We start from the raw sequence: 24868 nt of genomic DNA, 5'->3' as shown, positions 1-24868 counted from the left end.
TTTAAAAAATATTTTTTGTTTCTGCCCTTTAATTTTCTTTCCATCGAGCAGAAAACAGTGCTACCAGAAACTATTGGTTCGAGAAGGAATGTAAACTTTGATGGTTAAGTTTGCCCTTATATAAGGATAGAAGTTAAAGTGCGTAAATATAAATCACCTTTTGCAAAAATCGTATTTGCACGATGATGTAATATAGTGCCAGGATTTATTATGGTTTCTTTAATCCAAGTTTAATTTAAGCTCTTTTTTAAGAGTATGTTAACTTCGGAAACTATCCTTTGTGCTGTGATCTTGCGTTTTGAAATATCTGTATTTTAATTAAAACCCTTTTTTTAAGTACACTCATGCCCAAAATGATTGTCGCATATCTATAACTGTCTTCTTGTAAGAATATAATTTAATAATGATTTTGCAGGGTACTTTTAATACTGATACTATATGTATAATCGGGAAATTATATTTGTGGTAAATTTCATAGGAAAAGAATTATAAATACGAAAATTAGAATGAGTAAAACAAAATCTTGCTAGATGGAAAAAAAGTTTTATTTTCGTTTTATTGCTCTTATTTACTGCTCTTTTGACATGAAATTTGCCCCATACATGTCTTTGCCGATTATACACATATTAACATTATAAGAAATACCAGGCGAATTCGTTATTAAATTATATTCCTACAACAACATATTTATAGATATGCGACAATAATTTTGGACATGAGTGTACCTGTACTTTATTTATTAGATGCTTACTTTCCAATATACGTATAGGTAAACCAGAGTGGGATTAGAAGTACGAGAAAGGATCAGAAACTAGGTTGCAAGGTCGATATTCCTGGAGTTTCGTCTGTTACAGAGGAATGAGGAGTGTGCGGTAATAGTAATACATGAAGTTGGCAGCTGTGCAGTTTCAGCCACTCGTTTCACCTATGACGCTAGTTATATGCAAACACAAATGGCGACTTGTTTGGAAAACTGGTCTCGCGAAGAAGTTCGCTCAATTATTCCATTTTTGTGGGGGAAACACGTAACCGCGGCTGAAATTCACCGGCAGTTGGTAGAGGTTTACGGAGAGACTGTAATGTCTTGTCAGCATGTCGCAGAATGATGTCGAAAAGTTTTGGCTGGTAGCGAAAACGTCACCGCCGCGGCGGGGAGCGCAGTGGCCGAGCCAGCATGGCATTAAACATATCTGAACACAGCTGGGACATCATAGACTACCCTCCCTACAACCCGGACCTCACTCCAAGTGACTTTCACCTATTTCTGCACTTGCAGGAGCACCTAAGGAGGCCATCGCTATTGGTTGTATGAAATAATCTATACATGTTTCACTGCTGGCTTTGTAACTTTACATTCTGATCATTCCTCGTAGATACAGCTAGTATGGATAAATAGCTTCGATTTAAGATTGACCGTAAACATGGGCATATTAAAATTTTATTATATGTGGAGTTATTATTATTTTTTTTTCACACACACTAGAATCTTTTATAGGTGCAAATTCAATAACATACAAAGAGTGAAAAAGTGATTGACTGGACCGGAACTCGAACCCGGAATCTCCGGCATACCGTGCCGATGCGTTAACCACTACACAACCCAGTCCGCTTCCCTGAACAGCCACTCACTCTTGAGGTCGGTGCTTTCATCTTGGACCACGTGGGTTGTACCACAGACCCTTGCTGTGATTGGACAATCCTGTGTCCATATATCGAGCACCTATGACAGTTCTGATTTCATATAAACTAATGAAAGAAGGAAACAAACTATTTTTTTTACACACCAGTTAAATAGTGAAACGGACTGAGTGGTGTAGTGATTAACCCATTGACACGGTATTCCGGAGGTCCCGTGCTTAAGTCTCGTCCAGTCAGTCACTTTTTCATTCTGTGTGGTACAGAATTGGCACTTATACAGAATTCTGGTGTGTAAAAATATCGGTTCCTCCTTTCATTAGTATATATGAAATCACAACCATCGTAAGGTGCTCGGTATATGGACACAAGATTGTCAATTACAGCAGGGGTTTGTGATACAATTCAGGTGGTTCGAGATGAGAGAGTGGATGGTTGATCTGGGAAGCGGACTGGATGGCGTATAGTGGTTAATGCATCGGCACGGTATGCCGGAGCTCCCAGGTGCGAGTCCCGGTCCAGTTTGTCACTTGCGTTAATCATAGATAGTTTCATCACCACAACCGCTTATTATGCAACTGCTACTGAGCTTATTATCGAAGCATGCTAGACTATGACGCAATGAAGGGGCACGATGACTTACCAGGAAAGCACCCATCTTTGGTATAAGGGGTCCAGGTTCGTTTTCGTGCTACGTCAGTTTGTAGAGGACAACATCGTAACGTTGGGATTTCTCGGGCTTGTCACATTTCCTTCTACATTCTTATTCCACCATTCTTTGATAATCATCTACTTCCTTTAATCATCTGTCTCTTTTAGCCTAAAGGAGATAAACGTGGAACTTGATCAAAATGAAAAGATCTCATTTCATTGTTTTTCTAACGTAATAAACATCTCGGCAACAAAACTTAAGATCAGTCCATTACTAGAAGTGAAATGGTTCGCTATTGCTCTCGCCTTCGGTGCCAGAGGTCTCGGGTTCGATTTCCGGTGGGGCACTTGGTCGAAAAAGTGTAAAAAGCTTTCCATCTTAAATGAAGTTTTCCTCATTCACACCAGGCAAATATCAAGTCCCAGGTCGCTTCCTTCCTTCCCCAGTCCTTTCCCCTGATAGTGTGATTTCCGAGGGACGTCATCCCTCATGCGTGACGGGTTAACACAGTCATAGATGTCGAAAACCCAGAAATCTAATTCCTAATCCTAATCCTAGTGATGGGCTAACATGGCCATAGATGCCGAAAGCCCAGAAATCTAATTCCTAATCCTAATCCTAGTGACGGGCTAACATGGCCATAGATGCCGAAAGCCCAGAAATCTTAATTCCTAATCCTAATCTTAGTAACGGGCTAACATGGCCATAGATGCCGAAACCTCAGAAATCTAATTCCTAGTCCTAATCTTAGTGACGGGCTAACATGACCATAGATGCCGAAAGCCCAGAAATCTAATTTCTAGTCCTAATCTTAGTGACGGGCTAACATGGCCATAGATGCCGAAAGCCCAGAAATCTAATTCCTAATTCTAATTCTAACGAGAACTGACTACAATAGAGCAGTTTGGTATTACTCCTCAAAACACCACAAGTGTAACTTCGGGGCGTTCAGATTACACGTAACTTGGTTGAAGCTCGCCTTTACTACCCGGAAAGCCTCATATGAAACCAGATGTTAAAAGTATTAAGCTGAAAGCTATCTAGAATATTCTAAACAATTCTGTGGAAATTTAATTGTACTTGATGTAATGAATCTAGATATAATTGCATGGATATCAACACATACCGATTAAACATATTCATATATACCTACAGATTAAACAACAGGGAACTTCATTAGCTTCTAAACGAATCACACGTATTCTCATTTATTAAAAACGACGAATCGCAACAAATTTCGGGCTTTGTTTTCAAAGAGAAGTTTTAATAAAATAAACTGTCTTTTGTTGGTAATTCGTGAATTATCTTAAAATGATTTGCATCACCTATTAAACTTTGTTGATGTGAATTATATAGAAGATAGTGCATTCAGTCTCCGTGTAAGATTTCAACCAAGTCCAAAGATCAGATATTTGGGCAGGTATCCTTGGTGTATATATATATATATATTTAAATAGATTGCGTACGTTTTGAAGTATTTCATCGTAATGTAATTCATCAGTTAAAACAGAATGATTTTTTCTCGAGCTAACTAATCTGTTAAGTTACTTTAACCTGTCTACTGGGATTTATTGGGAAGTGTACGTAACGGTTACTGTACAAGGATAAAACTATTTTCATGATAGTATGCCTTTATATATATATATATATATATATATATATATATATATATATATAATAAAATTGGCCAAAGTTAAATAATATTCTTTTCTTCATTATAAATAAAATCAAAATCAAATACTATATGATTTGAAAGTGTGATATGGAGAGTAATTTGATTCATACATTATATATATATATATATACAGGATGGTTCATTACCTTGAAACGTACTTGTAACTTTTAAATTAATAGACAAAAAAAAAAAAAAAAAAGTTAAAATTTTGTACGAGGTGTTCATAAAAATGTGTGCACAATATCCTAAAACAGTCCCTTGCTGTCGATATTTACATTGTAAAAATTTCACGTTTTTTTAAAAAATCTATTAACTTAAAAGTTACAAAGGTGTTTCAAAGTAGTCCATATATATATATATACAGCGTGTTACAAATATTAGTCGTAATATTTTGGGAATACATTCTTTACACCAAAATAAGAAAAAAGTTCATATGGACCCGTGGACAGACGGAAGTGTATAGTTTCGTAGTTATATGGTGCCGAAAACGTGGAAAAATGAACTTTAAGGGTCCATAGTTCCACTACTATAGGAACGATCGTAGTTGGGTCAAGACATTACTGAGGAACTAGTATGTCAATTATCCAAATATACATCTTTCAGAAACTCCAGTACTTCACAATCATTTTTAGAGAGGCTATTTGGGAGTGCTTGATCACTCTCCATCTACCTCTCTAGAAATTGGTGTACAAGTACTGGAGCATTCTTAAACATGTCTTTAACCGACTACGATAGGTCCCATAGTAGTGGAGCTATGAACATTTAAAGTTCACTTGTTTCATGTTTTCGGGACCCCATAACTCCAAAACTACCCACTTTTGTAACACCCTATATAATATATAAAGAGGTTTTTATAATCTTATTTTAAACATTAGACAAGCATGTTTGTAACAACACGAAAAAAATAAAGTATTAATTAATTTTTAAATTGTAATATAATTTACATTCCTTCCTTCCTTTTGTTAGTTGCGTTTCCTCTAAATTTTATTGCTTATATGCTTTTAGCTTATGTTCTGCTTTATAGATATGTGTACATGCATGCATTAGTGGTTTAGTATACATTTGCATGACCGTATGTATATATATATTTTCGTTGAAAAGCATGAATCTATTTTGTTTATGTATCTATTTTATTCTTGTTTTCTTGTAATTTAAAAATAAGATTTTATATAGCAGTGTACTATATTTAATATAACATTGATGTTATTATTATTGTTATTTAGATAAAACATAAAAGCAAGTTTCATTGAAGTCAAAGTAAAGAATTAACAATTATGAAAACAATATGTAAAGTAATATATAACCTGTTCAATCAATGAAAGTGTAGACTGTGTTAATTATTAGTTAATAGAGTGTATAATATAAATACATAATTATTTGTAGTTCCCCTTTTGCTGTCTATACAAGGTGTAAAGAAACTGAGAGACACATACTTTTCGGGAACATTAAATTGAGCGAAATATCCTAATAAGTGTTGTATTTAATTTCTAGTAACTTATCTCGACTTTGTACGTAGGTTCACAGCTGTATCTCCTATAATTCAATATAAAAACAATCCTTTATCGTAAGAAGCACAGCAATGGTATTTCAAATAAGAGCCATGCTTTTATTTCACTAATTCTACTGCTATCATCTTTCTTCTTCAAATGCAAGATATTAAGAAAATGTGTCACGATATTTTGTGAACAGATTTCTCACATCAAAATAAAAGGAAAAAAATGCTCATATAGGCCTGTGCTAAAAAGCAGATAGTTTCGGAGTTATAGGGTGCTGAAAACGTGAAATAAGTTAAATTTATAAGTTCCTAGCTCCACTACTATGGAAGCTATCGTAGTCGGGTCAAGACATCGCTGAGGAACTGGTATGTGAACTATTCAAATATCCATGTTTAAGAATGCTCCAGCACTTGCACATCAATTTTTAGAGAGGTAAGTGCAGAGTGATCAAGTACTCCCAAACAGCCTCCCTAAAAATGATTGCGCAAGCACCGGAGATTCTGAAAGATGGATATTTGTATAGTTCACACTAGTGGTGGGCACAAAAACCGGTTTTTCGGTTTTCAGAAAAACCGAAACCGGTTTTTGGAAATTTTCAAAAAAAACTGTTTTCACCGAAACCGGTTTCGGTTTTCTTCAAAACCGGTTCGGTTTTTCACCTGATCCGGTTTCGGTTTTCTTCAAAACCCGATTCCGTTTTTTTTTTCAAAATTTGTTCTATTTCTGACCAGAATGGTGTTTCGTTGTTCTCCGGAAACCGAATCCATTTCCACGGAAATAGTTTTATGTGTTTTCGAAAAGTTTTCATCGAAACTGGATTCGGTGAAAAACCGAACCGGTTTTGGAGAAAACCGAAATGTCGGTTTTTCGGGTTTCGGTTTTTATGAAAACCGGTTTTGCACATCCCTAGTTCACACACTAGTTTCTCAGCGACGTCTTGACCTGACTACGATCGGTCCTATAGTAGTGGAACTGTGGACCTTTAAAGTTATTTTTTTTTCACGTTTTTGGAACCCTATAACTACGAAACTACGCACTTCTGAGCACAGGTCCATATGAACTTTGTTTCTTATTTTGATATAAGAAATCTATTCCCAAAATATTGTGACAGATGTTTGTAATACGCTGTATATGTTTAACGACCCGCATGTCGGATAGCAACCATATAATAATCAAACAAAAAGATAAATAAAATTCTAGCAACCGAGCTGCCTTTTCATTTTCCATCTAAAATTCAGTGTTACTATCAATTTGAAGATTTTTTTTTAACAATTATCATCCCTACATCATTTTCCCGTGTCAGCTCGTGGGACGCAGGCCAGCGCCATCTACAGGCAAACCCAAATTGACGAAGATTACAACACACTGTACTTCGGGCTGATCCCATCTGTATTGCCAATTGACGTGTACGTGTGTGTGGATCGGTTATCACAACACACATGTACTGTGGTCTGATCCCATCTGTGTTGCCAATTGATGGCTACGTGCGTGGATTAGTCGTCAAAACACCCTGTACTTTGAGTTGATTCCATCTGTGTTCGCAATTGACGTATGCGTCAATCGGTCATCACAATACATTGTACTTTGGGCTGACCTCATCTGTGTTGCCAATTGACGTACGTATACGTGGATTGGTCATCACAACACACTGTACTTTGTGCTGATCACATCTGTGTTGCCAATTGACGTGTACGTGTGCGTGGATCGGTCATCACAACACATTGTACTTTGAGGTAATCCCAACCTGTGTTGCCAATTGACGTGTACGAAGGGGGGCGCGGTGGCTCAGTGGTAGAGCGTTCACCTCCGGTGCTTGGGGTCCCTGGTTCGATTCCAGCTCGCGCCGTGTGGACTCTGGTGGACAAACACCGTGCTCGTGGGTTTTCTCGGGGTTCTCACGTTTCCTCCCACTTTCTTCATTCCACCATTTCATTTATTTCTCATTATCACCGTCTCCTTTAGCCTAACCGGCATAATCGTGAGACGTTAAACTTACAGATTTGACGTGTACGTATGCGTGGATCGGTCATCACAATACACTATACTTTGGGCTGATCCCACCTGTGTTGCCAGTTGACACGTACGTGTGTGCGTGGGTCGGTCATTACAATCAGCTCCGGTAAATTCTGTTCGACGCAATTGATCTTCCGACCAAGACTAATGAACTCCGCCCAGAATCGCTTAAATCATTTTTGAGCTGTTCGAATATTGAGTTCTCTCTCATTCCACAGTACAGATTGCTTTTTAACTTTTGTAGCTTTAATTTCTTTTTTTCCAATAACGTGTTAACAGTATACAACTAGCAATTTGATTGAGCTTCATGTTTGATCGTCTCAGTGTGAATGCAATACAGAAACAAGCGCCATGTCCTTGATTGACATGCACTGCACGTTTGAGTATCTATCCTTTTGACTCCTTCAGTTTCAGTACATCTTGTATGTAGGAAAATTGTTGTGTATTTTGAAGTAATAAGTAAGCTTTCTAACCGTTTTTTTCTGTTACCTTTTCTTTCCCTGATCCATATATGAAAGAGCGTTCTCCTTCTAGAAGAAATAAACCCTTATGTCGCAAAGCCTATAGATAGATCACAGTCTGTTTGCATAACTAATGGAACTTTTGCATGGGAAATGGTACAAATGGAGAACAAAAACCAAAGAAGCAAAACATCTAAGAGAAATTCACTGTAAGTAATTATTAGATAATAATATATGTTTTATTTTTTAAATACTTAAATACAGTAGACTCCCGAGTATTTAGCCCAATGTGGCGGCAGGGCAGCCCGGATAACGAAAAAGCCGGATAGGCCAGAGTTCTATGAACTGATTTCTTTGCCCCACCAATACCAGAAGACCAAGTTTTTATGCCAAAACTCACTGTTATAATACAGTACGTATTTTCTCACTTCGTATTTGGCTCTGTGCTCGTAGTTTATAAATGTTTATGTATTGCACTGCACGTTTCAAGAATTTATTAGGGAACAAGTAAGTTAAAGAATATGTATTGTACAGTTATAATCAGGAATAGCGGTAAGCGTTCTGTATTGAATTCCGTTACACATTGACAAAACAATGAACAAGGAGCAGAATGCTGCTCTTTTCCTGTCACCACTTGTATTTTGCACACGATACTTAAGAGGTTCGTAGCAGACGTTCGCTTCCAATGCCTTGGCAATGTTGCCAATGCAGCGCCTTGCCTTCCTCATTTAATTACGATAAAAGAAAACTAGGTCGGATAGTCGCAAACCGGATACTCGGGAGTCTACTGTATTACCAATAGATTCTATAGGATGTATATTTAATATTTAAAAAGACACAAACATTTTACCGTAGATCCTTGCAATAAATTATAACACGTACTGTGTAGGACTCTTCCTCGTGTAAATTTTTCTGGTGTGCTGATATGTGTATGTTACATTGAAAAAACTTTTCATTGTAGAAAAGTCTGTAACTCGAAATAAGGTGTCTTTTAAAATTAAAACTTATATAAGTTTATTCCACGCTTCCGTGTTCTGTTGGATAAAATTGCTGAAATGTTCCTGTTCAAAAGACGCATTACAGGGGCAGAAAAGTGTTTCACAAATATTTAAATGTAGATTTTTCGTATCTATTAAGAGAATCAACATATTGTACATTTGCTGTTTTGTTTGAGACAGAACTTTTTAACTCTCTCAACCATTTTAATTACGAGTATAATTTGAACATGTGTCCAGCTCATTAAATGTTTGTAAAACTTCTTTTTTTTTTCTATCTAGTAACGGGTTTTCAAACATTTTTTAGCCATTTTTGACCATTATAACATAGAAGCGTGAAGTGAACTTTTATAAAGTTTTGATTTTGAAAGGTATTTTTATTTCGAGTTAAAGATTTCTCCAGAGTGAAATATCGCTTCAGTATGACACGTTTAGCAATGCAGCCGAAACAGTTAACTCCGAGGAAGAGGCGAGAGAGTCACAGTGTGTGTGTGTGTTATAATTCAGGACAAGGATGTAAGGTAGAATGTTTTTGCCTTTTTAAATAGTTAAATATTATTAGCGTATTGCTTTTGTCTGTTCCCTACTCGTAGAGTTCACTCTCCAAATATGTGGAGCTATATTATTATTACTTTTAAACATGGATAAAATAGTATTGTAAAAGTTGTAGTTCTGGCTACAACAGCCAGATTGAACAGCATGTTTGTAGAAATCACTCACCATCTAACTATAAATTTATTCACACCTCACTAATACACTTCCGTTTATGAAAATTGCAACACCCAGAACGAATGGCCCGAATGAATCCAAACTTTGTGAATATGTGTAAGGAAGTTTTAGGAGGAAGTGATGAAAAGTTTAGACAAATTGCGTCTACGTACGGCAAGCAGAACGCTCTCCTCTGTACTCCGAGTGGTACCACACAAGGTCAGTGTATGTCGCAGGTAGGCAGTGGATAGTGGTCAAAGTGGAAACACGTTGGAAAGTGCCAGCATGCCTCAGCGACATCAATGGGCGCAATATACGCAGTTGAGTGAGTTCAAACGAGGCAGAATAATCAGTCAGAAGGAAGCGGGTTTGTCATACCATGAAATTGCTGCTCGTACAGGACATTACTGCGACGACAGTGATGCGTGTGTGGAAGCAGTGAACTGAAGAGGGTCGTACAAAGTGACAGGCAAGGACTAGACCACGCAGTGTGACCACAGCACAGGATGACAGACACATTGTCCGGATGGCCATAATGAACCGGACAGCGGTACCCAAACTGTTGGCTCAATGCTGGAGTACTGTTACGGGTGTTTCTATGTCTGCGTCGATTATTCGACATCGTTTGCTGAAGACTGTACTGGTCCGACCGTTGCCACGGCTCCCCTTGACCAGAAGCCAAAAACGCATCAGACTGATATGGGCACGCAAATATCGTCACTGGTATGCTGAATGGTTACGTGTGGTGTTTTCGGATGAGTCCTGTTTCAGCCTGTCCAACAGTGATGACCGCATACGCGTACGACCTATCGTCGTGAGCGCAATCTGCCCGCTTGCATTGTTGAGCGTCATAGTGAACAAACGTTCAGTGTGATGGTGTGGAGTGCCATTGGTTACAACATGCGATTGCAACTCATCCAGGGCAATTTGAACAGAAACCGGTGATATTTTAGAGCCCGGGGCGATGCCCTACCTACAGGCAACTCCAAACGCCATATTTCAGCAGGATAGTGCAAAGCCATGTAGCGAGAAATGTGCAAGTTTTCTTCACTGAACGCCAGGTATCATTACTTTTAGCAATGCTGGCTTCCTGATATGTCGCCCATCGAGCATTTCTGGGAAATGGTTGGTCACAAACTTCTTCGTTACAATCCGCCACCGGTAAATCTGCATGCCTTGTGGACTCGGGTACGAACCGGGTGGCAGAATATCTCCTAGGAAGATATCCAGTACCTTCTTGATTCCATGCAAGGACGTATAGAGGCGCTGATCTCAGCACGTGGTGGATTCACAAGATACTGATTTTTCAGGGTCATAGGTGATTACAGTTCTGTAATTCTAATCATTTGTATCTTGTCATGTATCTAATCTCTGGAATAAATTTCATTGTTGTAGCATAGGTCTCTCTGGGTATTGCAGTTTTCATAAATAGTAGTGTATAAGCTGATGGTGTAAAACACGGTTTTGAGACATGTGGTCAACTCATCAGCTACCTCGATGCTACTTCGGCAAAAGGTCTACTGATGTAGAAAACCTTGAATTTACTTTTGGACCTGGAAAATGTGGAAAGAAGTCTAAAATTTAATCGCAGTATTTGAATTTTCTTAACATTATATTTTCTTTTTTGTACCTTACTTATATATATATATATATATATATATATATATATATAATATATATATATATATATATATATATGTTCACACAGCAATGTCTCAAAGAAACAACTTCTAAAAATAATAGAAAATGTGATGAACGGGTGAATCTGGGAACATAAGTGAAGCACGTAAAATATTTAATTTTATAGTAAATTGCTGCTAAACAGTATTTCCTAAATTTAATGAGAATTTGAGTCAAGATGTAAATTTCCGTAGAACTTTTTTTTTTCGTCTTTATCAGATGGTAGAGGACTGCACAGGCCGGAATTTTTAGCCCGGGCCCGGCCTGGCCCGTGAATTTACAATGTGAGACCCGACCCTAAACCGAAATAAGTTTTAGTATTTAGGCCCGAGCCCGTCCCCAGCTCGTATAATAACTAAATGAGCCCGAAATAAACCCGAATTACAGAAAATAATTAACACAAAATTGTATTTTTATTTACATCAATTAGAGGTTTAATTTCGCAGTAGTGTTTTAAAAGTTCTCCAGAAAGAACGATGCAATATATATCGTTGTACAGTATATTTAGAAAGTTAGGCCCGAAAAGTCCCGAGAAATATGGTATATTTAAAAATTTACGGCCCGGGCCCGAAGTGATACGCTTTGTAGGCCTATGGGCGAGCCCGTGCAGACTTCTATCAGATGGTCTTTCAGAAGGGTATATTCTACTTCAACATTTTGTTAAAGTATTTTTTTCATCTTGTTTTTGACATTGTACATTTTAATCAATGCATACATACAGTAAGATCTTGTGGCTAATGTAACCTCATTCATCTGGAACTTGCATTTTTTTTTTATAAGGCATTGCTAATTACTCTGTAATTTTATCACCAATTTAGTACCTTGGCCGCATTAAAAGTAACATTACTCATATCCTGCTAATGTTTAGTTTATCTCTGTATACAGGGTGTTTGAAAACAACAACAACGTTTGGGAGGTGATTCCTGACACCAAGACAAGACAAAAAGTATAGACCAACCTAGGTGCACAAATGCTTCCTGTTGGAGTTATAGACTGTCGAAAACATGAAAAAAAAAATGAACTTTAAAGGTCCATAGCTCCAATACTATGAGACCTACCATAGTCGGGTCAAGACTTGACTTAGGGACTAGTATGTGCCCTATCCAAATATTCATGTTTCCTGCAGTACTTCCGCAACCATTTTTATAGAGGTAGGTAGTGTGTACTTGTGCCTGTAGCCAAACTCCCTCTATAAAAATTGTCGTGTAAGTACCTTAGGATTCTGAAACATGTATTTTTTGGATAGCGCACATATGAATTGCTAAGTGAAGTCTTGGACCCGACTACGGTAGGTCCCATAGTTTTAGAACTATGGACCTTTAAAGTTTACTTTCTAATGTTTTCGGCAGCCTATAACTCATAAAGGAAGCGTTTGTGCACCCAGGTTGGTCTGTACTTGTCTTATCTTGATGCCAGAAATCACCTCCCAAACGTTGTTGTTGTTGTTTTGAAACACCCTGTATTAGACACCTACAGTGCCAAACTGAATTCTTTGACTATGTATGTGATATTCTTGTATCTCAGATGATCTTTTACTATTGCTTTGTTTTGGATGGTCAATAATCCCAAGGGAGGAGGAAAAACTTGTCCATTGAGAGTGACGTGGTCGACAATGTAGGAGTTTATGGTATTGTTTATTACTTATGTCTGTTATCGGGAAGTGTGTGAACAGATCAGTTCCATTAAGCTTTCTCATTTTATATTCTACATTTTCAATACATTTGATTGTCTAGTCCAGACTGATTTATTGGAATATTGATGTATATATTTCTTTATCTGTTCGAAGTATTTTATTTCCGAAAGGCACTTGCAGCACGATCACACTAACAAATAAAAGTCAGATTCTTGTTGCAAAGTGTTAGAAGACTGAAAAAAGACCAGTTGAGAATGCTCCAAGAGCATTGCCAGAACGAACTTAAAAAAAATTATTATTATTATTATTATTATTCTGCAGGTTTTATACCAATGGTTCTATGTACTTTATTATTATACTCATTAAACAATTCGTGTATTATATCTGTCCATGTATAATTTGCTTGAGTACTAAATTTTTTTCCACATGTTTTGTGTAAGAGTTCTGTTAAAACGTTCTACGGTATTTCGTTTTACCAAAACACTTGCTCAAAATGGAGGGCTCAAAATTGAAAACTTCGCAAAATATCATCTCTCTCTAACTTACGGTTCCCGAGATATGGCTCCTTAAATCTCCTGAAATCCGAACTTTTTTGGCCAATATTTAGGGAACGGTAGCCAGTTGGCCAGTGGCCACCGGTTACTATTTGGTACCAAAATGTTCACCATTCTCTTAGTATTTATCAACACCAATATGGTCTATCTATCACTTACGGTTCCCGAGATATGGCTCCTTAAATCTCAGGAAATCAAAACTTTTTTGGCCAATATCTCGGGAACGGTAAAAGTGACGCGAAAAATTCCATAACTTCTTTCAAATAGTTTTTGATGCTTTGTCGAATGGAGGGCTCAAAAATGAAAAATTCGTAAATAACACACACACACACAGACATAGAGAATTTACTAACGAACATTTACGTTCGCTGACAAGGGTTCAAGTCTTCTGTCTTATCCCGTTGCTTGCTGGTATTGCACTATTTAGAGGATGAGGTATCGTGTATGTTCCAAGTCTTTCGTAGTTCTTATGGAAGGATTATCTTAACGTTATAGACGGAAGGGGTAAAACAATAAAAAATATACCATAGAGTTTTGCAGGCAATTACCGTAGAATGTTGGTGCAACATACAAATCATAATTTGTTTGTTGTTATACTGGCGTAAATCAGAATTCAGTGTAAAATTCCGTTTATACATGTGTAGTTACAGCACCGAGTCTATATGAAAGATAGACCTATGGTTTAAGGTGGATTCTGAACCACCGAAATGTATTCAATGGTGTTCGATCAGGAATCGAACACAAGATTACATGAATCAAAAGTGCCCGAGCTAGCCACTAGACCAGCATGGAATTGTAAATAAATACTTATTACGTGCGATGTTTACAATTTATATTGCTAGTACTCGTTTCTGCAATATATATATGTACGAGGTAGATCAAAAAATACGGTAAATAATTTTAGTAGAAACAAAGTAATAAGCGTATATGGAATTTGATTTAATCTCCTTCAAAGTACTGTGCTTGGCTAGCAATGTACTTATCCCAACGTTGAATACATGACTGGAAGCATTTCTGGAAGGCTTCTTCTGGAAGGGCGTTCAGCTGCTCTGTCGTGGCCCTCTCAATGGCAAGAATGGTGTCAAATCGTTTTTTTTTTTTTTTTAACACGGTTTTAATTTTTGGAAAGAGCTAGAAGTCGCATGGTGCTATATCTGGAGAGTACAGTGAATGGACAGGCAGGAACATTTTTTTTCAGCCAAAAACTCGCGGATTAAAAGCAAGATGTGGCACAGCGCGTTTTCGTGGTCAAGAAGGAAATCGTTTGGCTTTATAATCCGCTATTAAAATGGTTTTCACGGAACTATACGATATGTTTAGTTCTTCGGAAAGCTTTCGAATAATTGTTCGCCTCTTTGAACAAGTCATTTGTGCCACTTTTTGCACGCTTTCATCTCTTTTTGACGTTGAAGGATGTCTTGATATTTGCTCGTTTTTAACAGACTCTTTGCCGCTTTTGAATCGCTCATACCACGTATAAACAGTCTTTAATGCCACCGCTTTATAGCCATATATTCATTTTGACATTTCGTGAGCTTCTTTGGCGCTTTCTTTGCGGCTTAGAACAAAACTTAATGTTGGCGCGCGACAGACACTTAACGTGTCCTCAGTCTTCTGTCTCTGGAAGCCTACTGACATGTCACAACTCGTTCGAAGTGGACACTGTCTGTACCTTTGGTTTATGCTACCAGGCGTACTAGTTGAAATGAGTACAACAACGATAGATGGCACTGTGTAGCTACATTCACCATACTTTTTGATTATACATACAGGGTGGTAGGTAACTCCACCAACAAACTTTGCGAGGCGATTCCTTATACGAAATGAAAGAAAAAGGTTCTAATAAACATGGGCTGAAAAATGCCTCCTTTCAGAGTTATGATCCATTGAAAATTCGAAAAATCGTTTTTCAAAACTCCCCCCAAACGGTTTAAGGAATTACACAGGAACTGGTTTACGCTCTATCTAAATATCCATGTTTCAGAATTCACTGGTGCCAGCGAAACGAACGCACCATTAGTACTTAAAGGAGTATTCCTATACTTCAACTTCCTTTTCACAGTTCCTTTCACGACAACGGAAGATGGTAAAACATGGATATTTAGATAAAGCACATACTAGTTCCTGTGTAATTCCTTAAACTGCTTGGGATAGGTCCTATAGTTTCTAAGTTAGGGAGTTTTGAAAAATGATTTTTCGAATTTTCAATGGATCATAACTCTGAAAGGAGGCATTTTTCGGCCCATGTTTATTAGAACTTTTTTCTTTCATTTCGTATAAGGAATCGTCTCCTGTATATATAGTTCTTTTCTCTATAGGCCACCTGTAGTTACTTTCCAGTGGAACTGACGATGCAAGGCAAACATAGGTTTCACTGTATTTATTTATTATTTTCAGCTTAACGATAAGTTAAAGAAATAGTATTTGTTTGGGACTTAGTTTACTCATGTTATTGGTTATTTGATAAAAAAAATAATAATAATAAACACTCTCTATTTGTCTTAGTAGACTCACGTGCAGGAAAACCAATTATAAATAAACAGATAATAATGCTGAGATAACTGTTATCTTAAGTGATTTCTAGTTACAAGCCATCACAATCAATCAATATATTTCAAGCTTTTAGCAATGCTCGCTCAGGAGAAAGTAAAAAGATTTTTAAAAAAAACTTAAGATAAAAATATATTAGTATACAATTTTAAAAAAAATACTTCAAAATATAACTTCAATAATTTAATCTGTCATACTATTCGAGTGCCCACTAAAGACAGTGATTTTTTTTCTTTTCAGAAGATATTAATACATTTCAGAACAACTCTTCTAAACATAATTTTCAATTTCCTTTTTTTTTAATAAAAGACCAATAAATTCACCGAGAATTTTTATTTGGAAAGAGACTAAACTAGTTTTATATGATGTTATACAGCCGCATTCAATATTATATGATTACACTTAGCTTTTAAATATGTCGTAAGGATACAAGGAATTACAAACACAGATATAAGATGAAAATAAATCTTTGAGTTTTACGTCCCACGGTTATCCCGGCTAGGCTAAGGGAGACGGTGAAAATGAGAAATGAATGAAATGGTGAAATGAAGAAAGTGGAAGGAAACGGAAGAACCCCGATAAAATCCATGCACACGGCGTTTGTCCACAACAAAGTTCACGGCGGGTGCTGGGATCGAACCCGGGACGCCAAGCACCAGAGATGAACGCTCTACTACTAAGTCACCGCGGATCCTATATATATATATAGGGTGTCTCAAAAGTTCCCTCATAGGGGGTAACCCTGTTATTATCAGAGTTACAACAAAAATGTAAGAGGGAAAACAGTTTTCAAATATGATGTGTTCAATCTAAAGTGAAGGATTTTTTAAAATCGGATGACCCGTTTGGGCTGTACACTCTTTATGCCCGCAGTGTTAAATGGAAATGCAACGTTGCCATTTACCTGGATCCGCAACATAAGTGAATGAAATTACTTCTTTTACTTCGTGTCGATGGCCAACCTCCATTTCAAACAGTAACTTTATTTACTTATGCTGTGGGTCCAGGTAAATGGCAACGTTGCATTTTCATTTAACAGTGGCCATATAAAGAGTGTACAGTCCAAACGGCTCGTCCAATTTAAAACATTCCTTTACTTTAGATAGAAAACGTCGTATTTGGAGACTGTTTCCTCCCTTACATTTTGTTGTAACTCTGTTAATAACAAGGTTACCCCATGTAAGGGGACTTTTGAGACACTCTGGATACATATATATATATATATATATATATATATATACTCTACCGCTCAAAAATTTTGGAACATCCTTTATAGTTTTAAGCATCTACAGTGAAGTTATTATTTTGACACGAGACCTTTACCACCGTATGCAGAAAATGCTCCTGCCTCAAGCATAAAATTTGCGACAGCTGAATCCAGATTAGAGAAGTACTACTGATGATATGTCCAATCATATTTCTTAAAATTGGAACCAAAAAAGACAATTTGATATAGATATCGCATATTATAAACAAAACTATGCAAGGATAGACAAGATAATGGTTTTGTTCGAAAGATATAGACATGCGAGGTGAATGCAGTTTCAAAAATTTGGAAGAAAAAGTAGTTGTCAGAATTGTGTAGTTCTTTATAGCTTGTTGTTATGCAAAAGTTAAAAAAAAAAAAAAAAAAAAATACTATACATCGAAAAGGGGTTCCGATGGCCAATACACGTGCTTTCGTGCTCAATTGTCGCTCGGTGGAGAGCGTACACGTAGTGCTCGTTGTTGCTGTTTCAACGAGCAACAATGGAATACACAAAACCATTATAAACACTTTTTCAGAGTGTGATATTTTTGCCCCTCCCCCCTTTTTTTTCGAAAAATGAAATGAAATCTTTGAGTTTTTCGTCTCACGGATATGCCGGTTAGGCTAAAGGAGACGGCGGTGATGAGAAATGAATGAAATGGTGGAATGAAGAATGTGGGAGGAAACGGGAGAACCTCGAGAAAACCCACACTCACGGTGTTTGTCCACCACAAAGTCCACTTGGCGGAGGCTTTTATTTTTTTCGATTTTTAGTTGTTTCATGTCTTCATTGCTTCTTTACGGTGTGCGACAGCATTCTGGTTACGTACAGTTCAGTGGTTCAGTAGATGTAGTTTCTATACAGTCGATCTACCATTTCACAGTACATTTGTTTTTCTCCAGACACGCATACGCTATAGACGTTCCCAGCTGCGCATGCGATTCTACATTTAATTAAGGATTGGTAACTCCATACATTTCCCTTTCTAAAAATATCACTTTGTATTTAAAAAATATTTTTTCTTCAGAATTGAATACAGAAAATAGAATACGTGTAATACCCCGACTTTTTTCTCACCTCAACCATAGGTTGGTGGGCAACATGGAAATTTTAAAACATTTCTCTCCCTTGGGATAGCTGTCATACTTTGATAAGATCTCTTGTTCATAACTGTATCTAGATATGCTATCCTTGGTCCTTCTTTTCCTTTGTGTTCCTTCTACATTTCTCTCTATCAGCACAGTAATCCAATCGGAGTGCCGAATAAGATGGCCAAGCATGCTGTTATCTTCATGATCTGTCGTCTTTCATTAGCTTCCTTTAGCATGTCTTCATTCCTTTTCTTTTCTGTCCATGATATGCGCAGCATTCTGCGCCAACACCACATTTCAAATGCGTCCAGCTTGGATATTTCAGCTTTTCTCAATGTCCACGTCTCTGATCCGTAAAGTGTCATGCTCGGTACCAGAGTTTTAATAAATCGTTTTCGAACGTCCAACGACACATTTCTTGATGTTAGCAGTCCTCTTTTCCTACTGAATGCTTGTTTAGCCTGCGCTGTTCTCGAATACTCCGGCAAATACCGTAAATATTAGCGTTTCGTTGCTGATTATAAAAGTTTCGTGTGAAAATATATTTTAATAAGAAAAGAGTGAAAGTTACTAACCAACAGGCATTATTTTTGACCATACTTTTATGACTGTTCTTGAGTATGGGTATAGTATACGAAACAGTGAACACAGGCAGATGTCGGTACTCTGTTACGTAACATTACATACAGGCTTACATAACTTAATACTGTTTAAGAAAATTACATTTTGGAAATCAATCGTCGAATATAAAGCGCAATAACAAACTTATATCATGTACTTTTTCCTCCGAAGGTCGTTCACGGCCATGGCTCATAAACGAGTAAACGTATTGGTAAGCTTTACTTGAATGTCGTTTGTGTCTGTTTTTGCTGTGTGATATTAACTTTCAATGTAATACATGATTAATTAGAATATTGTAACAAAACTGTAAGTGGTCGAAAAATATTATTATTATTATTATTATTATTATTATTATTATTATTATTATTATTATTATTATTATTATTATTATTATTATTATTATTAAGAAATTTATTGAAAAATACAAATCCAGACAAGAACTGACTGAGGGTCTAAAAGTTTATTTCTAAAGTATGTGTGTGTCTAAACTTAACCTCTATGCCTCAAAATAGACAGAATCACATAGCCAAGAACTAGATGAAGCTAATATCTTTCTACAGTGAAATCTTACTACAGTAAGATTTACTACAGTGAAATCTTAGAGAAAGTAGGAAAATCTTGCCGACGTAAGGGACTGACTGAACTGCACTACGAACTAAATGGATCATTCTCTTACATCGACGATACGAGATGACTTGCGGGTCGTACCTGTGCTGAATGGCATCCTACAACTGTGAACATCATCTTTACATCCCAAACAGATGTGCAAATGTACAGAACGATAGAAGCTCGAGGAATAGTTAAACGTTTTACATTTCAGAGGTTCTCGGTTCGAACTTATCTACTTATTCACGATTAGAGAAACTTTCAAGTTAATGATTTTTACGCTTACGAAAAAAAAAAATGCATAGAAAGGTTTAGACTCTGTGTAATCATTCGCTTGCGTAACTCCTTAACTTAATGCTTGAAAACGAGCAACTTTATGTAATTGTTGTAACTTTAATAATTAATGTAATTTTGTACTTTAGTGTACATAAATGTAGTGAACTCCTGATAATCCTAGCTCGTAAGTTGTATAATATGTTCTTTTGTACTAACAATAAAAGTGCTAATGTCTGATTCGATTATTTTTCCAGTTCTAATCGAATGTCTAGAAAACAGGATAAAAATAATGACCTCGAGAAAGAAAAGCTTCAGCCAAGTCCGGAATCGAAGAATAAATACGTGGATACACTTTTCAGTATTGATTTTCTGGTACCAAAGGTAAGTGAATGAGTTTTCAGATAGTATTCGGAACACTTCTTTCTGTAGCTTTGCAGCTACGTATAACGAGATACTTCTTCCTCTAGCTTTGCAGCTACATATAACGAAATATTTTCCTCTAGCTTTGCAGCTACGTATAACGAAATACTTCTTCCTCTAGCTTTGCAGTTACGTATAACGAGATACTTCTTCCTCTAGCTTTGCAGCTACGTATAACGAGATACTTCTTCCTCTAGCTTTGCAGCAACGTATAACGAGATACTTCTTCCTCTAGCTTTGCAGCTACCTATAACGAGATACTTCTTCCTTTAGCTTTGCAGCTACGTATAACGAGATACTTCTTCCTCTAGCTTTGCAGCTACGTATAACGAGATACTTCTTCCTCTAGCTTTGCAGCTACGTATAACGAGATACTTCTTCCTCTAGCTTTGCAGCTACGTATAACGAGATACTTCTTCCTCTAGCTTTGCAGCTACCTATAACGAAATACTTCTTCCTTTAGCTTTGCAGCTACGTATAACGAGATACTTCTTCCTCTAGCTTTGCAGCTACGTATAACGAGATACTTCTTCCTCTAGCTTTGCAGCTACGTATAACGAGATACTTCTTCCTCTAGCTTTGCAGCTACCTATAACGAAATACTTCTTCCTCTAGCTTTGCAGCTACGTATAACGAAATACTTCTTCCTCTAGCTTTGCAGCTACATATAACGAGATACTTCTTCCTCTAGCTTTGCAGCTACCTATAACGAAATACTTCTTCCTCTAGCTTTGCAGCTACGTATAACGAGATACTTCTTCCTCTAGCTTTGCAGCTACATATAACGAGATACTTCTTCCTCTAGCTTTGCAGCTACATATAACGAGATACTTCTTCCTCTAGCTTTGCAGCTACATATAACGAGATACTTCTTCCTCTAGCTTTGCAGCTACATATAACGAGATACTTCTTCCTCTAGCTTTGCAGCTACGTATAACGAGATACTTCTTCCTCTAGCTTTGCAGCTACGTATAACGAGATACTTCTTCCTCTAGCTTTGCAGCTACGTATAACGAGATACTTCTTCCTCTAGCTTTGCAGCTACGTATAACGAGATACTTCTTCCTCTAGCTTTGCAGCTACGTATAACGAGATACTTCTTCCTCTAGCTTTGCAGCTACGTATAACGAGATACTTTTTCCTCTAGCTTTGCAGCTACCTATAACGAAATACTTTTTCCTCTAGCTTTGCAGCTACCTATAACGAAATACTTCTTTCTCTAGCTTTGAAGCTACGTATAACTTAAGAATAAAATCTGACCAAGACAAAGATCTTTAGATATATATAAGACTATAATAAGATCAAAGATATATATTTATATGTCCAAAAATATTATAATAAGATTTTCAGTGCAGAGGTTTGAACGTAGTCCTCATGTAAGTAGCGTAATATTAAGTATAGAAGTACTAGCATAAGACACCATGCCAAATACTGCTCGATTACTGTACGTTGTCGTGAGATTGGAGTAATACAAATGAAGATAAAGGTTAAAAAGAAGGAATGTCGCAAAACTGCATTTTCGAGAAAACGACGTTTTAATATTGAAGACCGCGTACAAAATGAATAGGGTTAGTCAAATCTTTTGCCTCTTTCCTCGGACATTTCTACATCTACGCATAGGGCAAAGCACCCGTTAAAGCTCATACATGGATATTCCTTGTTTTTTCCCTATACCCTTCAAATGCGCTATTCTTGTTTCTTCATAATCCACAATAACTGAGATACAAAACTATAAAATTTAAGAATGAATCAAGATTCAGCACTAATACAAATTTAAATTATAATTTCAACATACACACCCATAATGGCTGTGTTAATATAACCGCGAAGTACCACAACATGGAAATAGGCATCAAAATTTCAAACACGCCAATCAAATTAAGTGTACCAACTTTTAAATTAAACCTTCGTCCCAGTGCATTACTTGTTACATGTTGGACAAGAAGTAAGTATTTAATGAAAGGCAAATTCTGACCAAAGCGTATATTAATATCTAATAATTAATAGCGTTATAGTTTTTGGCAAAGTATCTTCGCCTACGAGTAGGAAATACTACTAGGTGAGTAATACAATTTCTACTGGGATAAGTTTTAAATTCGATAGTAACATTTCCTTCTATAAGGCGATAAAGTATTCATTTTTTAAATTACGTTACATATGTATATTTATATACGCTAATAAAATAAAATAAATTATTTACCTTGTACGTATTTTCTTATTTCTTTTCCCGATGTTTCGTTAACTGTTCGCTGTTATCTTTGACTAGGAACGAAAATTTGACACACACCCCCAGAAGAAACGAGATTCCACCTGTTCCCCCCCCCAAAAAAAAAAAAACTCCTGGTCTATTTTTCTGTAATTTTAATTTTCCTAAATATAGCACCGAGTCTTTTCTTCAATTGGTATTTGTTCCTACGTAACCATATACATTAATTCGACTGTCTCGGCTGCTTAGCAGTGTTGCCAAAACATTTGAAAAGAATAAAAGATAACATACAGATTAAAGTATCTTCTAGTTGTAAGTCCTTGGTGCTTCTACGTAGGCCACAAGTAATAAATACTCGACTGGTGATCTTGAACTGCGAATCACTCAGGAAACTAATGATGCCAATGTAATATATGTCGGCAGTAATTTTTTAAACTTGACATATTTAAACACACACACACACATTCTAAAAGTATTTGCTGTGTAATATGATTTGTGAATAACTTTTGTCGTTAGTTATTGAGTGCTTATAGTGTAACTCTTTCTTCTTATCTGTGTGCAGTGAAGCGGGTGAACGATATATAGTAGACTATTTCTGTTCTACCGGCCTTATTTCCATATTTTAAAACTAAACACAACACACTGAGCAAGGCTGTGTGAATATATATGAAAAGCACAAGCAAGTAAAATTTTCAAGTTTCAACACAATAACTGTATCTTCATCAGACTTCCATTCCTTCTATTGGAAGTGAGTTGAGTTGATTTTGGGTTTAAAACCCGTTCAACAGCGAGGCTATATGAGATGTGGACCTACTGATTAACGTGGAATCCGAACCACATGAGCTCCTGCCGGGAATCAAACCCGGGTCTCCCACGCCAAAGGCGCGTACGCTAACCGCCTAGCCACGAAGGAGCTCTATTGGAAGTGAGTGGAAATCTAATGAAGACACAGTTATTGTGTTGAAACTTGAAACTGTTACGTGATTGCGTTTTTAATATATATTATTACATAGCCTTGTTCAATGTGATGTGTTTAGCTTGGCAGTAGGCTATTTATGCACTGATTATGTAATTTTAAAAAAGTATTATCTAAACTGAGCGTTAAGAAAAGTTTTTGAAAATCAGAAGACTTAAACTCATGCTTCTTTGCTTGTAAAAGCATAGGAATTATTCTGTATATCGGTCCTTCGCTTCTCTTAAATAATATCATTCGAAGAGTAAGAAACTGTAAATATGAAAAATAAAATAACAGTTAATTTTGTAAATAAAAAAAAGAAAAAAGACTACAGGTATAGTAACAGTAAATATTATGAAACTTAACTTATTTTATTTTTAGGGCAAATTGATTGGAATTTGTGGCAATGTTGGTTCAGGAAAGTCTTCTTTAATCATGGCCATATTGGGACAAATGAAGATTGTCAGTGGGCATGTTACTAGGGAAGGCTCGTGTGCATATGTCAGTCAACAACCATGGATTCTTAATGATACTTTGAGAGAGAACATCCTTTTCGGCCAAAGTTTCGATGCAAAAAGGTAAGTGATGGGGAAATATAACCATCCTAACATTAAACTGTGTTTCATGCATAAAAATTCAAATGTGTGTACGAGAAGTATTCCGTAAAGTATCATAATGTATCAAATCTAGTAAATCGTTGAAGTTAGGAATACTCTACTTATACAGATTGTTATCAAAATAATAGGAACATCTGTAGTTTGCAAAGAAGTTGGTAAGACCTAGATATAAGAGATAGTGGTAAGTGACTTAAAAAGTTATGTGGGTTGAGTGAAAGTTTTTCTCTGTGTCCACATAATAAGGTTTGAAGGGTTACTTTGCTACAATTACTGAGCTTCCTTCTATACCGGGCATACACGAAAGAAGGATGTGGATCCAAAAGTTAATAATAATAAACTTATACACCATCAGCACGGCAATTGTTAAAGTGTCTTATTTATTAATTACAATACTTCGGTCTGTACACCCTGGGTTACACGACACACATCTTCACGGTAATTAAAATTCGTTTTAGACTCGATGTAGCATGGGGAGCGCGGTGGCTTAGTGGTAGAGCGTTCACTTCCGGTGCTTGGGGTCCCTGGTTCGATCTCAGCTCACGCCGTGTGGACTTCGTGGTGGACAAACACCGTGCTCGTGGATTTTCTCAGGGTTCTCCCGTTTCCTCCCACTTGCTTCATTCCACCGTTTCACTCATCTCTCATCATCACCGTCTCCTTTAGCCTAACCGGCATAATCGTGGGACGTAAAACAAAGATTTCATTTCATTTTTTAGATGTAGCATGTCTGCTGTAATAGTCTGCTGTGCATGCGTTATCCAAACACGAAGTTTC

General features: G+C 36.8%; 1 protein-coding gene across 1 annotated transcript in view; it reads left to right on the top strand.

Moving 5' to 3' along the window:
- The window catches only part of LOC145684319 (ATP-binding cassette sub-family C member 5-like), a 181973-nt gene that overhangs the window by 87419 nt on the left and 69686 nt on the right, over positions 1-24868 (top strand). Inside the window, exons 13-15 of the mRNA XM_081756510.1 lie at positions 7990-8141; positions 20151-20277; positions 23859-24055. Coding sequence (XP_081612636.1) covers positions 7990-8141; positions 20151-20277; positions 23859-24055 — 476 coding nt within the window. The remainder of the gene's footprint in view (positions 1-7989; positions 8142-20150; positions 20278-23858; positions 24056-24868) is intronic.

This window comes from Thermobia domestica, chromosome 4 (assembly GCF_964235325.1).
Source record: "Thermobia domestica chromosome 4, izTheDome1.hap1.1, whole genome shotgun sequence".
Classification (NCBI taxonomy): Eukaryota; Metazoa; Arthropoda; class Insecta; order Zygentoma; family Lepismatidae; genus Thermobia; species Thermobia domestica.
Note: the sequence above shows the minus strand (reverse complement) of the source record. Positions and strands in the feature narration are given on the sequence as shown.